Source organism: Microtus ochrogaster, chromosome 2 (assembly GCF_000317375.1).
Source record: "Microtus ochrogaster isolate Prairie Vole_2 chromosome 2, MicOch1.0, whole genome shotgun sequence".
Classification (NCBI taxonomy): domain Eukaryota; kingdom Metazoa; phylum Chordata; class Mammalia; order Rodentia; family Cricetidae; genus Microtus; species Microtus ochrogaster.
This window is the reverse complement of record NC_022010.1, coordinates 68816725-68829018: the sequence shown is the minus strand read 5'-3', so window position 1 is coordinate 68829018 and position 12294 is coordinate 68816725. Positions and strand designations below refer to the sequence as shown.

The 12294-nt window shown below is 46.8% G+C and overlaps 1 protein-coding gene across 2 annotated transcripts; it reads left to right on the top strand.

Annotated features, from left to right (window-relative positions):
* Positions 1-6352: 6352 nt before the first annotated feature.
* Kcnj15 (potassium voltage-gated channel subfamily J member 15) lies at positions 6353-11173 on the top strand. 2 transcript variants are annotated; one of them, XM_005345156.2, is made up of 2 exons: positions 6353-6422; positions 10026-11173. In XM_005345156.2, the coding sequence occupies exons 1-2, from the start codon at positions 6353-6355 to the stop codon at positions 11171-11173; spliced, it is 1218 nt and encodes a 405-aa protein (XP_005345213.1). The 2 variants fall into 2 exon arrangements, with proteins under 2 accessions (XP_005345213.1, XP_026644692.1); XM_026788891.1 differs by having other exon boundaries at positions 6353-6426; positions 10039-11173.
* The last annotated feature ends 1121 nt before the right edge of the window (positions 11174-12294 follow it).

Sequence of the window (12294 nt, the reverse complement as noted above, 5' to 3'; positions counted from 1 at the left end):
TACATTTACAAGATGCTTCCTGTGAAGGCAAAGAAGCCTTCATCACCTTAAATAGAGGCTCCCCATCCAGCGAGTTCACTTGGGAGATTTATTTAGGGAAATCAATCCGAAGTGTTGTAAATTACATAAGGATGTATGGCGAGAAGGCAGCACACGCTCAGTCCTTCCCGAGTCTTAAGAAGATAAGAACTAAGGGAAGTCATCTCCTCATTCCCTCCACACTTGCTGCCTTCCTCCCTGAAAGCTCCAACTGCACCCAGCTTGCAGTCTCATCAAAACACATGATATAAAATGTTTGTTTCTCCCCCAATCTGTCTGCAGAAACAAACGCCTTCTTCCAACACACTTGGGTCAAACAATCCCCAAGGCTCTGCCTTCTCTTCCTTCACCAAATAGAACTGCTAATCCATCTTCTTCCCAGCGTTTGAATTGATCTAGACAAGAGCAGCAAGCGGGACTGGGAGACAGGGAGAAACGTGTTCCCTGAGGAGAACATTTTGGAACGTTAACACAACACTCTTCTCCTTGTTGTTTTTTCCCCCAGACATAAATTTCCCTGATTCACCAATCACCTCACAACAATGCATGTCCAAGCCACGCTGTGATTAAAGGGGAGAGGATGCCTATTACCCGCGTTCTTCACATGTTGGAGCAAGCGAGACCGAGGGTGGTAAACCAAAGGAAATTTCCACTTGCTCCTAGCTGCTGCACGTCGTCCCTAGTCTATAAGAAAGCCTGCTGTTATTAGGGAAGAATGTTCAGCTGAAGTTGGTCACTCGTAACAACAGACAGATGTATAATGTTTTATTTGGGTTAGCTAGCTCTCCTGCAAATAAGGAGCCTAAAATTAAACTGTCTTTACAAAAATACACAGCAAATGATAGCTCTGACTTACTCTAGGGCTCAGATTCTTTGCCATGGAGAATGGAAAATGAGTCTGCTGAGCGTGGTATCCGTTTAGACTTGTCCTGGCTGGGGAGAGAAGAGGTTGACATTCTATGGAATGAAAAAGAAATTAGAAGGCATCTGCATTGAGGAAAAAGGGAACAACTATGCAAACCACATTTAAGGATGGAAAGGGAGGGAGCTCTTTTTTTAATACTTATGGAATTTGAAAGAATAATAGCGGAACAAAGACATAGGAAGACAGCTCAATATTTGGCCACAGAGGCAAATGGGCTCCTGACAGGGTCTCATGGGTTGCAAAATTGGGCTTTAGTCATTGAAGGGACATTTGTTGCTTTTCCTGTGTGTCACAGGGTAAAGGATAAATTTCTCCAAGACACCCCTGCAATCTTTTGGGAAACTGAGTTCCTTTTAAGGCTCGAGCTCCTGGGAAGCACCTCCAGAAGTTTGGGTTTTTTAGCTTAGAGGTGGGACCCACGGGAGAAGAGCAAGGTCCCTGAGGGAGGCTGATGCTGCGATTGAGAGGTGCATACACTTCAAGGCCTCCTGTGTTCATAATCCAGTGAGGTGGACAGCTAGAGACTTGTCATGTTAACCAGGAGTGACCTCTGCTGATGGAGAGGCCTGGGAAGCACTATTGTGTTCCGGCCTGAAGCCAGTTAGCCGCTGGCTGAGGAGTCTTTCACACTCTTGGATCCTCTTTAGATCTGGGCAGTCTGAACCAGATCAGTATTCCCTAGACAGCTTCCAAATGTCAGACCAAGGCTGGATGTTCTGCTCAGGTATGGTATGAGTGAGTGCTTGCACACCCCTCGTGGTACAGGAGCTAACACTTGGCCCCACAATGGCAGAGCATAGGAAGGATATGGATGTATGCATATCTCTCACGTGATTCTGTAGCGTTCTCAGCTTGTAGCAGCCTGGCCTTAACTAACAAAACATCCAAGCTGGACTTGCTACAAATGCCTTTAACTTTACTTTGCCTTGAGTCGGACTATGCTTGGGTACCCATCCCTGGAGTCCAGCTATCTCTGCAGGTCAGGCCTCCAGAGTTCTTATTCAGTGTGGAACTGAGGGCCTCTATAGGATGGTGCTTATGTAAGCAAGAGACTTGGGGTAATTTTCAACGGAGTGTTCCCCATCCAAACCTCTCCAGCTCTTCGTCATCATTGTTGATTCTCTGAGACAGTCCACTTGAGCTTCCATGCTCTGGGCACATTTCAAGGACAGCTGCGACTTCCTGGCAGTCCCATGTGGTACTCTGACCCCGATCAGCTTCCTGCCACTTCCCCACTATGCCTATCTTCCCCGAATTCTCTGTAACTTGTGTGTAGACTCTGTTCTCCAAGTGTGACCTCAAGATTTGCAGCAATGGCACCACCTAGGAGCTTAGACCTTTGGACCTTCTGGCTCTACACCGGCCATTCTCCTCCTTCCAGACCCCTCCAGTGGCTAGAGGGCTCACAGACACAGAGCTGGAGCCTTCATCAGGAATGCGGCAGTAACAGTAGTAACTGTGTTAGGCTCTACATGAGGGTCAGATACGGTGCCTATATAAGGGCTGGGAGGGCATAAGTGATGAGTCAGGGATGTCTGCTTACTCTATGACGGGGAAACCATGCAGTGTACAGTTTTGTCACAAGTCACCAAGAAAAGGCAGGTATCACCATGTCCCTGTGATGGTGTCATAGTTAGGAGGCCGATGCCAAGGGTAGACAGAGCTGGTTCTCTGGACAAGATCTGCTGCCTCCTGGCTGAACGTATATGCATAAATTACTTAATCTCTCCACTCTTAAGCTCCCCACTTAGGAAGTACATTGTTTTTTCTTCTGCTGGTAGAGGGAACGATGAGATAAAAATGATGTTGCTTTAAAAAGCCCCCTCCTGAAACCAAAGCTGTTGGTGGCACAGAGGTAAAGACCCAGGACATTTCGTGTCACAGAGACATCAGATCCGCAGATCAAAGAAAGTTTGGAATGGAGCAGTGGGTCTCCTATGTGCCACCTTCTGAAGATTCACCTGTGCCTTGTACCTAAGTGCTGACTTTGAAATGACCTCCTTCTGAGACCAGACACAGCCATCTTCCTGCACGCGTCAGGTTAGACTGCAGTCATTTCTCTGCTCCAAATTCTCATCTTAGACCACATTTGGAGCATTTGGCGGTCCCACGAGGGCGATTTCAGACTTCTATGCCTTTCTTTGGATTCCGTATTTTTAGGCTAGCATGGAATCCGAAGTGAGGGCTTCTCTGTGCCAGTTTTCACTAGGTTTTGTCTCTGGAACCCAGACCTCCAAAACCTCCATGATTCACGCAAGTGACCCTTCTTGCCTGTTACAAGTTAGCGGCCGCTCTGAGACAGTCCAACCCTGGGCATCTTCTTCCTCCCTCTCCCCCAGAAGAGCAGCCCAGGTGCATCGTAAGACCCGGGCTCAGAAAAGTCACATGACCTCTCCGCTCAGCCAGCCCAAAGGCCTAGGTCAGGATCCTTTATGGGATCCAGCAGTGAAATGTTGGGAATAACTGGAGTCAACATCCAATCACACACAGTAACCGGATGCCACAGCTCCACCTGTCTAGATCACTGACCTGGGAAACCAGTTCGTGAATATGCTGGTGTGCAAGGGCAAGGCGATGGGTGCCCTGCCCCATGCTGGTGAAGTTAAACTGGGTTGGGAACTCTGCCAGCCAGTCTTTGAAGTGAATGGCAGATGGTTTTGCAGAGGAGAGAGGGAGAGAGGAACTCGGTACAAGGCTGTAGCACAGATCTCCTGGTGTGTGTTTGTGTGACTTATCACAGGGTCCAAAGGACAGTAAGCCTGGCTGGTTTTATTTTCAATTACTTTTAAACCCTTTGTGTTCAGTGAACCCCGAACAGATTCTTGTCAAACATTTTGTCCTACTTAATATTTAAGCCTGCGTATACTTAACATGACATTTAAACTCGGCACTCTCTGGGCGTGTAGATTATCGAAACACACACACACACACACCTCAGTGTCAGAAGCAGTTGATGTCCAAGAAAGCTTTTCAAGAAACTTTTCATATCAATAAGAAGCTACACGTCGTCACGGTTTAAGTCAGAGCCTTCACATTTCCTTAGTCCAGAAAAGCAAGGTACGGATTGAGTCAGGTTTGCTCCCCAGCACCTCCCACTCCCCTGCGAGCTATGGGATGGGGACTCGAGAGACCTGATTGAAAAGCAGGTAGTTCCCATCAAGGGAAAGATGAATCTTTCTTTTCTTTTTTTTTTTTTTGCTGGCATACCCACCTTGTCTGTCTGCCTTGTTGAGTACAACATGATGTTTTCCCAGGATGAAAACACAGGAAACTTACAATATCCAATTAGAAATAACTTTAAACTTTCAGGAAGTCCCAAAGCTGTGCTAACTGGGAGGGAAAGGGATTCTTAAATGAGTTTGTTTTTGTAGGAAAGTATCTGTGGCAGGTAGCAGATCCTATTTTTGAGAACTGGGGGAAAAAGGTACTGTGTAAACAGGAGTGGGCTAGCAAAAATGATGGGTGAAAACTGTGAATGCTAAAAATATCTCTGTACTAAATTTTGGCCAGAATTATTTATTTTATAATATATATTTAGGCCAAAATATAAATAAAATATTTTTATAATTTGTGTGGATTAATTTTAGCTAGAATTATTGACACTGTGCAAATAAGTAATATGATAAGTATTTAATATAAATTGTATAACGTATTTGGCATACATTTGACAGTACATAATATACATGTACTCTATAGTCTACATGACTTACAAATACCCATAAAATAAACGTAAATAATACGCTGCAATGATGATTCCAATCTGTAAGCTTTGATAACATGAAAAACCTGGGAAACTAAATGTTACTTCCAGAGACCAACACTGTGCATATGGTTATGGGAGTATTGTCTATCTGGAGATTAAGAGACAGGGAATCACATGGCAATGCCTTTTTGTCTTCCTACCCATATTTAGCTTGTAGAAAACTATTGATGTCTCAGCAGAAGATAAGCCATGTGGATTGTAGAACCACTAAAAAAAATCAAAGGCTATGCTATTAAAACTAAAATGGGAATGCTAGAAGCAGATTTCTTTTTTTCAATGCTGTGTATTTATTTAATGTGTATGTTTGAGTTTATGGGCATCAGTGTGCATGCAGTACTCTTGGAGGCCAGAAGAGGGCATCCAAAGCCTGAAACTGGAGTTACAGATGGCTGTGAGCTGCCCTGTGGGTGCAGAAAACCCAACTCGGGTCTTCTGAAACAGCAGCAAGTGCTCCTAACCACGGAACCATCTCTCCAGCACCCGAGAAGCACACAATTTGAAAGGAGGCTGCAGAAAACATATAAAGTAAATCAAGAGAATGTCATGATGTATAAAGTCAATGAAACAAACCGCCAAACTGATGGGTACAAGGCAGGATACTGGGCATAGAGAGCAAGGACCAAGGGGTTGCCCTCCAACCAACCAGTGGACACACTGAGATCTGTTCTGGAGGAGGCTCAGGGAGCTAGCTGGAGGGGCTATATCAACTATATAATGGCTGATCAGCAATAAGGAGACTGTGTACCTGAGTGAGGCCCATACACGGGTCTAAAGATTGATAGAAAAAGATGCATAACAAGCAAGGTGGACGGATGGAGGACGAAGGTAGTAGCCAGGTGGTAGGTGAAACGCAGATAGTTAGTAGATTAATAGGTTATCTGATAGGTACTGTGGCACAGCTTATAAGTAGATGATAGATAGTAGATAAAATCAAAATGATAGACGATTGATAACTGGTTGATAGATGACTGGCAAATCACACACCACACGCTATTTCAGAAAAGAAGAATGCGAAGCACCTTGAGTTGAGTTTACACCAGGTCACACAGAGCAGAGAGGACCGGGAATTTTGTGTATTGGGAAGAGCATGGCTGTGTCTCCCACAGCCTTTGCACCTCCTTCCTCCCCAGCACCAGCCGAGCCTTCCCCTCTAGGCTTCTGTCTTCTCTATGGTCTGCCACTCTCCAAGACAGTGTTGACAATCCTCTTTACCTCTCTCTCTGAGTCAACAGGAGCGATGCGTTTCCAGTGGGGCTATTCTGGACTCTCCCCCTCCAGTGTGCGCTGTTTACTTCCTCTGCACTTCCCCTTCCTGCTGCCTGCTCAGATCACTGTGGCCCCGGTGGGGGTGGGCTGACCCTTTCTCTCCAGCGCCTTTTGTCAATGAGCTCCCTCCAGGGGCTGGATTCATAGCAAGGCTGTGGTGGTAGCAACGGTTTCATTCTTGAAAGTTTTGGGCCATTTAGCCTGTACTGGGCACTGTGCCAGATGGCCAGGGATTTGAAGGTAAATGCCACACCTGTTGCCTTGAGGGGATCTTCAGGGGCCAGTTCTGCTGGGTGCTCTGGACCTACTTGTAAACAGCACGTGTCTGTCCTCTTTCTTCCAGGCCATAGCAGGACCCCATGGTAGCCAGGTGGGTGAAGGGGAGCGAGGACGTGCCATTTGCCCAGCAGAAGATTCCTGACTTACAGAGTGAGTGACCAGGTAGCAGAGGAGGGTTTGGAGGGCAGAGGGTACTCGACCGGGGACTGGGTTGGAGGACAGAGGAGTTGGGCCATCCCGAGACCCACGGTCCTCAGAAAGGGAACCATGCCCTTCTGAACTGTGCCCTTGCAGAGCTCCCAGGTCCCAAACCCTGACTGCCAGGAAGCAGGGCTCAGGCCACTGACCCCAGAACCAGGTGCTCAGGCTCACAGCCAGGGAGCGCTCACAGAAACAGGAAAGTACACTGTTCACCCCAGGCCAGGTCAGCTCCCCAGCGAGGGCACGGGACAAACAGAAGCCCCACAGTCCACAGTCCCCCCCCAGAATGCTGTATGGCGAGCATCTTTTCCGTGCGCAGGACACTCGTGCCTCACTTGTCCTGGAAAACCTTGTTTTGGTTTCAGTGGACTGCGTGGCATGCGAGGTCATGCACCGTTTTCTTTCCTCTGTCTTTCTCCTAAGTACATCCGTCACTTGCATGTAGGCTGTGCTTATCTTCCATGAGTCTCCTGTCACCAGCCTGTCCCCATTTCAGGCAGGCCAGCAGGCTCTTTCCAAGCCTCAGTGGGGTTGTTTTTCCCTTCTCTCATTATGAATTAAGAAGTGTAGTCCGGGGCACAAGAAGGAAGAAGGTACGTGCTCCCTGCGATGTCCCTGGCTTCTAAATTAACAGATCCCAGGAAAGGTGAAGCAGGTTTCAAGAAGTTAAAGCTCTGAGTAATGCAAGTTTGGCCTTTCTTTGCAGTGAAATCAGAACAGTGACTTTCCAAGAAAAATTCTAATTTCAGTAAGGAATATTTAGTAAGAGACATGCCTTTTATAATGAAACAGGAAGATTAAATGGCCCAGTGGCTCCATTTTGCATCCTGAGCAGGTGCTGGCCTCCACTGGGAGCCCTGCTGTTTCCATGAAAAGATCTGTCTGCATCCATTGTAAAACTTTTATTGACACAATGCCCCACTGCCAGAAAGATTAGCATCCGAATCACAAACCACTGCATTTTTATATATTCCTTTTCAAAGGGGGGTTTCCCCTCCAATTCTTAAAATATCAATGAGGTAGGATTAAAAAAAGTATTCCAGCCAGGTTGAGTTACTCTATCATTGCCAACGTTATCTTTTTTCGTGGAATACCGGGGTCAGCTATCTCAGGCAGCAGGCAGGTGCTATAAGATGCTCTGTGTGCTCACAGTTCTCCTCCAGCTGTTGAGTGTTGAGGCAGAGCAGAACCTCCCTGGGTCTGAGTGGGGAGCCCAGTGCTGCTTCTGGGTAGGTTTTTAAATTTTTATTTATTTATTTTTTTTCTGTTGTTATGTTAGATACCCTACATACATTTGTTCTTAAAATAGACTCCTCAGGCTGCTTCTATTTTGATCTAAAGAACAGGGCAGACTTGTGTATACCTAAATATCACACCTAGAATGACATGGTGGGACGTGTCTGAGAATAGCCTGCACGAGATGTTAGGAAAGTTTAATTACTTGCTGTTAGTGGGACGTTTGTCGCTTGATAAGTTGGCTTTTTCCAGATGTCATGGGAACCAGGAGAAACTATAGATAGTAAGTTATTCATTGAGGGAGGGAGGCAAATGAATTGCTCTGAAGTATGTGAGTCAAAAGGAAGGTCTAAAAATGTATTAATATCACTTTGGCTCTGAAGGTGTGCAGTAATATTCTCGATTGCTATACCAAAATTATTTTATAGGTGGTTGATCTAACATGTAAGATCAGTTCTGGATCTGGTCAATTAAGTTTTAAGTATTATCATGGCAAGTCATTAAAGCGGGTTATACATAAATGCTGGTAACATTTCGTAAGGCATTCGCATAACCTTTTGTGTCATCGAGAGAAAGCAATTCTGTTTTTAGAACAAGGCTTTGTTTGGATGCTCACCTGACCATCACAATTGTCATGTATGAGAAGGACACCCACAGCTCTTGGCCACGGAACACAGACACAACTACCTGGAAAAGAGCACCCTCAATCGAGGAACGCCTCCACCAGACTAACCTGTAGGCGTATCCGTGAGCCATTTCATTGACTGATGACTTATGTTGGAGGTCCAAGCCCACTGTGGGCAGTGCCGTCCGCTAGGCAGGAGGGTGTGGGCTGTGTAAGAAAGGTAGGTAGTCAAGCAAGACGGAGGAAGCAAGCCAGTAAAGAGGGTTCCTCCATAGTCTCTGCTTCAGCTCTTGCCTTGAGTTTCTGCCCCAGCTTTCCTCATGATGGCTGTAAACCCATAAGATGGCATAAACTCTTTCCTCTAAAGGTTGCTCTTGGTCAGTGTTTTATCACCAGGTAACAAAAAGCAAACAGGGATGGAGTTGGTTCTGAGATGGGAGCCCACACAGGCATTAAGGACTCACTCCCACTTAAAAATGAAAGAGTTGTGGTCCAGAAAGGATGAAGGTTTGTGCTGAGCCACACAGCTAATCGGCTGCAGAGGCATCTTTCAGTCATGCCAGCTCTCCCCCAAAGCCTCAAGCCCTTCCTCCGCTGCCCTCATGTTGGCACGAGCCAGCTAGGGTGGCCTTCACAGCTCCACTTCCTTAGGCATCTCCACACTCATCTTTCCTTCTGCCTCCAGAGTTCTCCATCTGTAGGTTTGAGCTACTGAGGGTCGAAGATACTGGGCACGGCTGCACCTGCGCTGGGCACATGCTGACATTGTTCTTGACTCCCCAGCAGACAGTGCAGTAGCTACTTCTCTGTCTGTTATGTTCATCCTGTTAAGTTTTCTAAATTGTCTAGACAAGGTTTGAAGTACTGAGACTAAGACGCACAGATCCCATGCAGATAATTTGTTGCTTACCTAGAGGAGTCGTGATCACTCAAGAGTTTTGTATGCATGGGTTGGGGGCAGAAACAGGACCCCTGGAAACTGTTTTAGCTTTGCTTCCTGGTGCTATGTTAGAATACCCCGACAAAAGCAACTTAGCTGGGCTCCCAAGACACAATTCAGCAGTTAAGACAGCTTATCGCTCTTGCAGAGGACTGGAGTTCATTCCCGGCATCCAAGACAGGCATCACAATCACTCTTCAGGCTTCTGACCTCAGTAGGCACAACCTCCCACCACACTTATACAAGCAAGTGGAGAAAGCGTTTATTTTAGCTCAAAATTCCAGATTACAGTTCATAATTGAGGGGAAGTAACAGAGACAGGAGTTTGGTACAGTTGGAGACATCACATCCACATTGGAGAGAGAGCGCAAGGATGGCAGAGTTGCTTAGCCCACTTTCTCTACTCTCCTATACTTCAGGACGCACTTCCAAGTAATGGTGCCACTTAGAGTGGGTGGTTCTTCCCACCACAATTAAGACATACCCACAGGCCAACTGGACCCAGACAATCCCTCCTTGAGACTCTCTTCCATGTGATTTCAGATTGTGTTGAACTGACACTTAAAGCTTACACAGATACCAAGGGACCTCTTAGCACCCAAACCTTACTCCACATGGTAACAAAATGCAGCTATTGCACGTGGTAGAAGGTCGCAGCCAAAATGTAACAATCGGATTCTGCTAGTACCTTTTTTACTTTCTGGAAGTCACACCAAAAACATGGTAAGACACATCTTTGTTATCTCTTTAGGTAGTCCGAGGAGCCTGAAAATGGATGCCATCCACATTGGCATGTCCAGTGCCCCCCTGGTGAAGCACGCCAATGGAGTCGGGCTCAAGGCCCACAGACCTCGAGTCATGTCCAAGAGTGGACACAGCAATGTGAGAATTGACAAAGTAGATGGCATCTATCTGCTCTACCTTCAGGACCTGTGGACAACGGTCATCGACATGAAGTGGCGGTACAAACTCACCCTGTTTGCGGCCACATTTGTGATGACCTGGTTTCTGTTTGGAGTGGTCTACTACGCCATAGCGTTCCTTCACGGTGACTTGGAACTCGGGGACCCGAATTCTAACCACACGCCCTGCATTATGAAGGTGGATTCTCTCACGGGAGCATTCCTCTTTTCCCTGGAATCCCAGACAACCATTGGCTACGGGGTCCGTTCCATCACGGAGGAGTGTCCTCACGCCATTTTCCTCTTGGTTGCCCAGCTGGTCATCACCACACTGATTGAGATCTTCATTACGGGGACCTTCCTGGCCAAGATCGCAAGACCCAAGAAGAGAGCTGAGACCATCAAGTTCAGCCACTGCGCTGTCATCAGTAAGCAGAACGGGAAGCTGTGCCTGGTCATCCAGGTGGCCAACATGAGGAAGAGCCTCCTGATCCAGTGTCAGCTCTCGGGGAAACTCCTGCAGACGCACGTCACCAAGGAGGGAGAGCGCATCCTCCTCAACCAGGCCACCGTCAAATTCCACGTGGACTCCTCTTCTGAGAGCCCCTTTCTCATTCTGCCCATGACCTTCTACCACGTGTTGGACGAGACAAGCCCCCTGCGGGACCTCACCCCGCAGAACCTAAAGGAGAAGGAGTTTGAACTGGTGGTCCTTCTTAACGCCACTGTAGAGTCCACCAGCGCCGTCTGCCAGAGTCGAACATCTTACATCCCGGAGGAGATCTACTGGGGATTTGAGTTTGTGCCTGTGGTTTCTCTCTCCAAAAATGGAAAGTACGTGGCTGACTTCAGCCAGTTTGAGCAGATCCGGAAGAGCTCGGATTGTACCTTCTACTGTGCAGATTCCGAGAAACAGAAGCTGGAAGAGCAGTACAGACAGGAGGACCAGAGAGAGCGCGAGCTGAGGAGCCTCCTGCTACAGCAGAGCAATGTCTGACCCCGGCTGGCCTCTGGGGCCCCCCCAGAGCTGCCTCCTCACCAGGCCTCCTCTCAAAAACCAACGGCTGCTGTGAACATGGACCTGATATCAAACCACAAAGATATTCATGGCCCAGCTTTCTCTTTGTTCTGGTGGCTGAACAAACCTCTCTGCCTATAAAAAGATTTCTTTAGAGTGCCTGGTCAGGACTAAACACTCAAATTCAGATTTTTGCCCCCCTAAAATAGAGGGAATTCCTGTTTGGGTGACAGACATGTAGCTATGTTGACAGAATGAAATGTATGTTTGTAGAAGAACATCATCTTATAATCTGAAGTATTTATTAATCCACCTATCAAGGGCATCATCAGTAGGTGAGGTCTAAGGCGGGATTCACTATTTGCTTGTATCACTGCCTGAGAACCTGCTCCTTCTTGTGTCTAAGTATGTATGTTGTATTTGCAGTGACGGCTACCTGGTAATGACCAAAAAGTGTTGGGAAAGCAGGGACTTCAAGCTTGAAAAATACATTCATTTCATTTTGACATTTTCCAGTGGACTTAACTGTGTGGAGTAAAAGTAACCAAACCAGGATCTAAGAGTTCTGCAATATATCTGTATCTTGATTCTATCATCCCTGTTACTCTTGGGGGAAGCATGCACCAGCCTCTTTTTGCCTTCAAGACAAGCCAAACAGCACCATTTCAGGACATACTGGCAACATACACAATCGGGTTTCAGCCAGGCTTACAGAACCATCAGTATTATAAGCTCTGCTTCGAGCTATATGGTCAACATCATTTTTCTAGATCCATATGAAAAAAAAGTGACTGTGTGTGTTCTGTGTCCTTATGACTGCCAGATCTGCCCTCCTGTCGGGGTTGTTGTCAGTATCTCTCAGACATTTCAGTGTTTTCCTGTGTGCGTACCTTAACCACAAAGAAATTACAGAAAATCACCGATGTCTTAAGAATGAAACAGCTCCCCCGAGGGCTGTGATTGTCACAGCCATGATAAGTATGTGGCTTGATCATTATAGTCCCCACAAAAGAAAACTGAAGTTGTGTCACAATACAGGATGTCTGCATAGATCCTGCAGTTCCTGAGGCCCGGTGATAACAGGAAGAAGGGGAGAGGAG

Coding starts and splice junctions, on each gene's coding strand:
- Kcnj15 (XM_005345156.2), top strand. CDS start 6,353: ATGGTAGCCAGGTGGGTGAAGGGGAGCGAGGACGTGCCATTTGCCCAG. Junction 6,423..10,025: donor GAAGATTCCTGACTTACAGA/GTGAGTGACCAG, acceptor TTATCTCTTTAG/GTAGTCCGAGGAGCCTGAAA.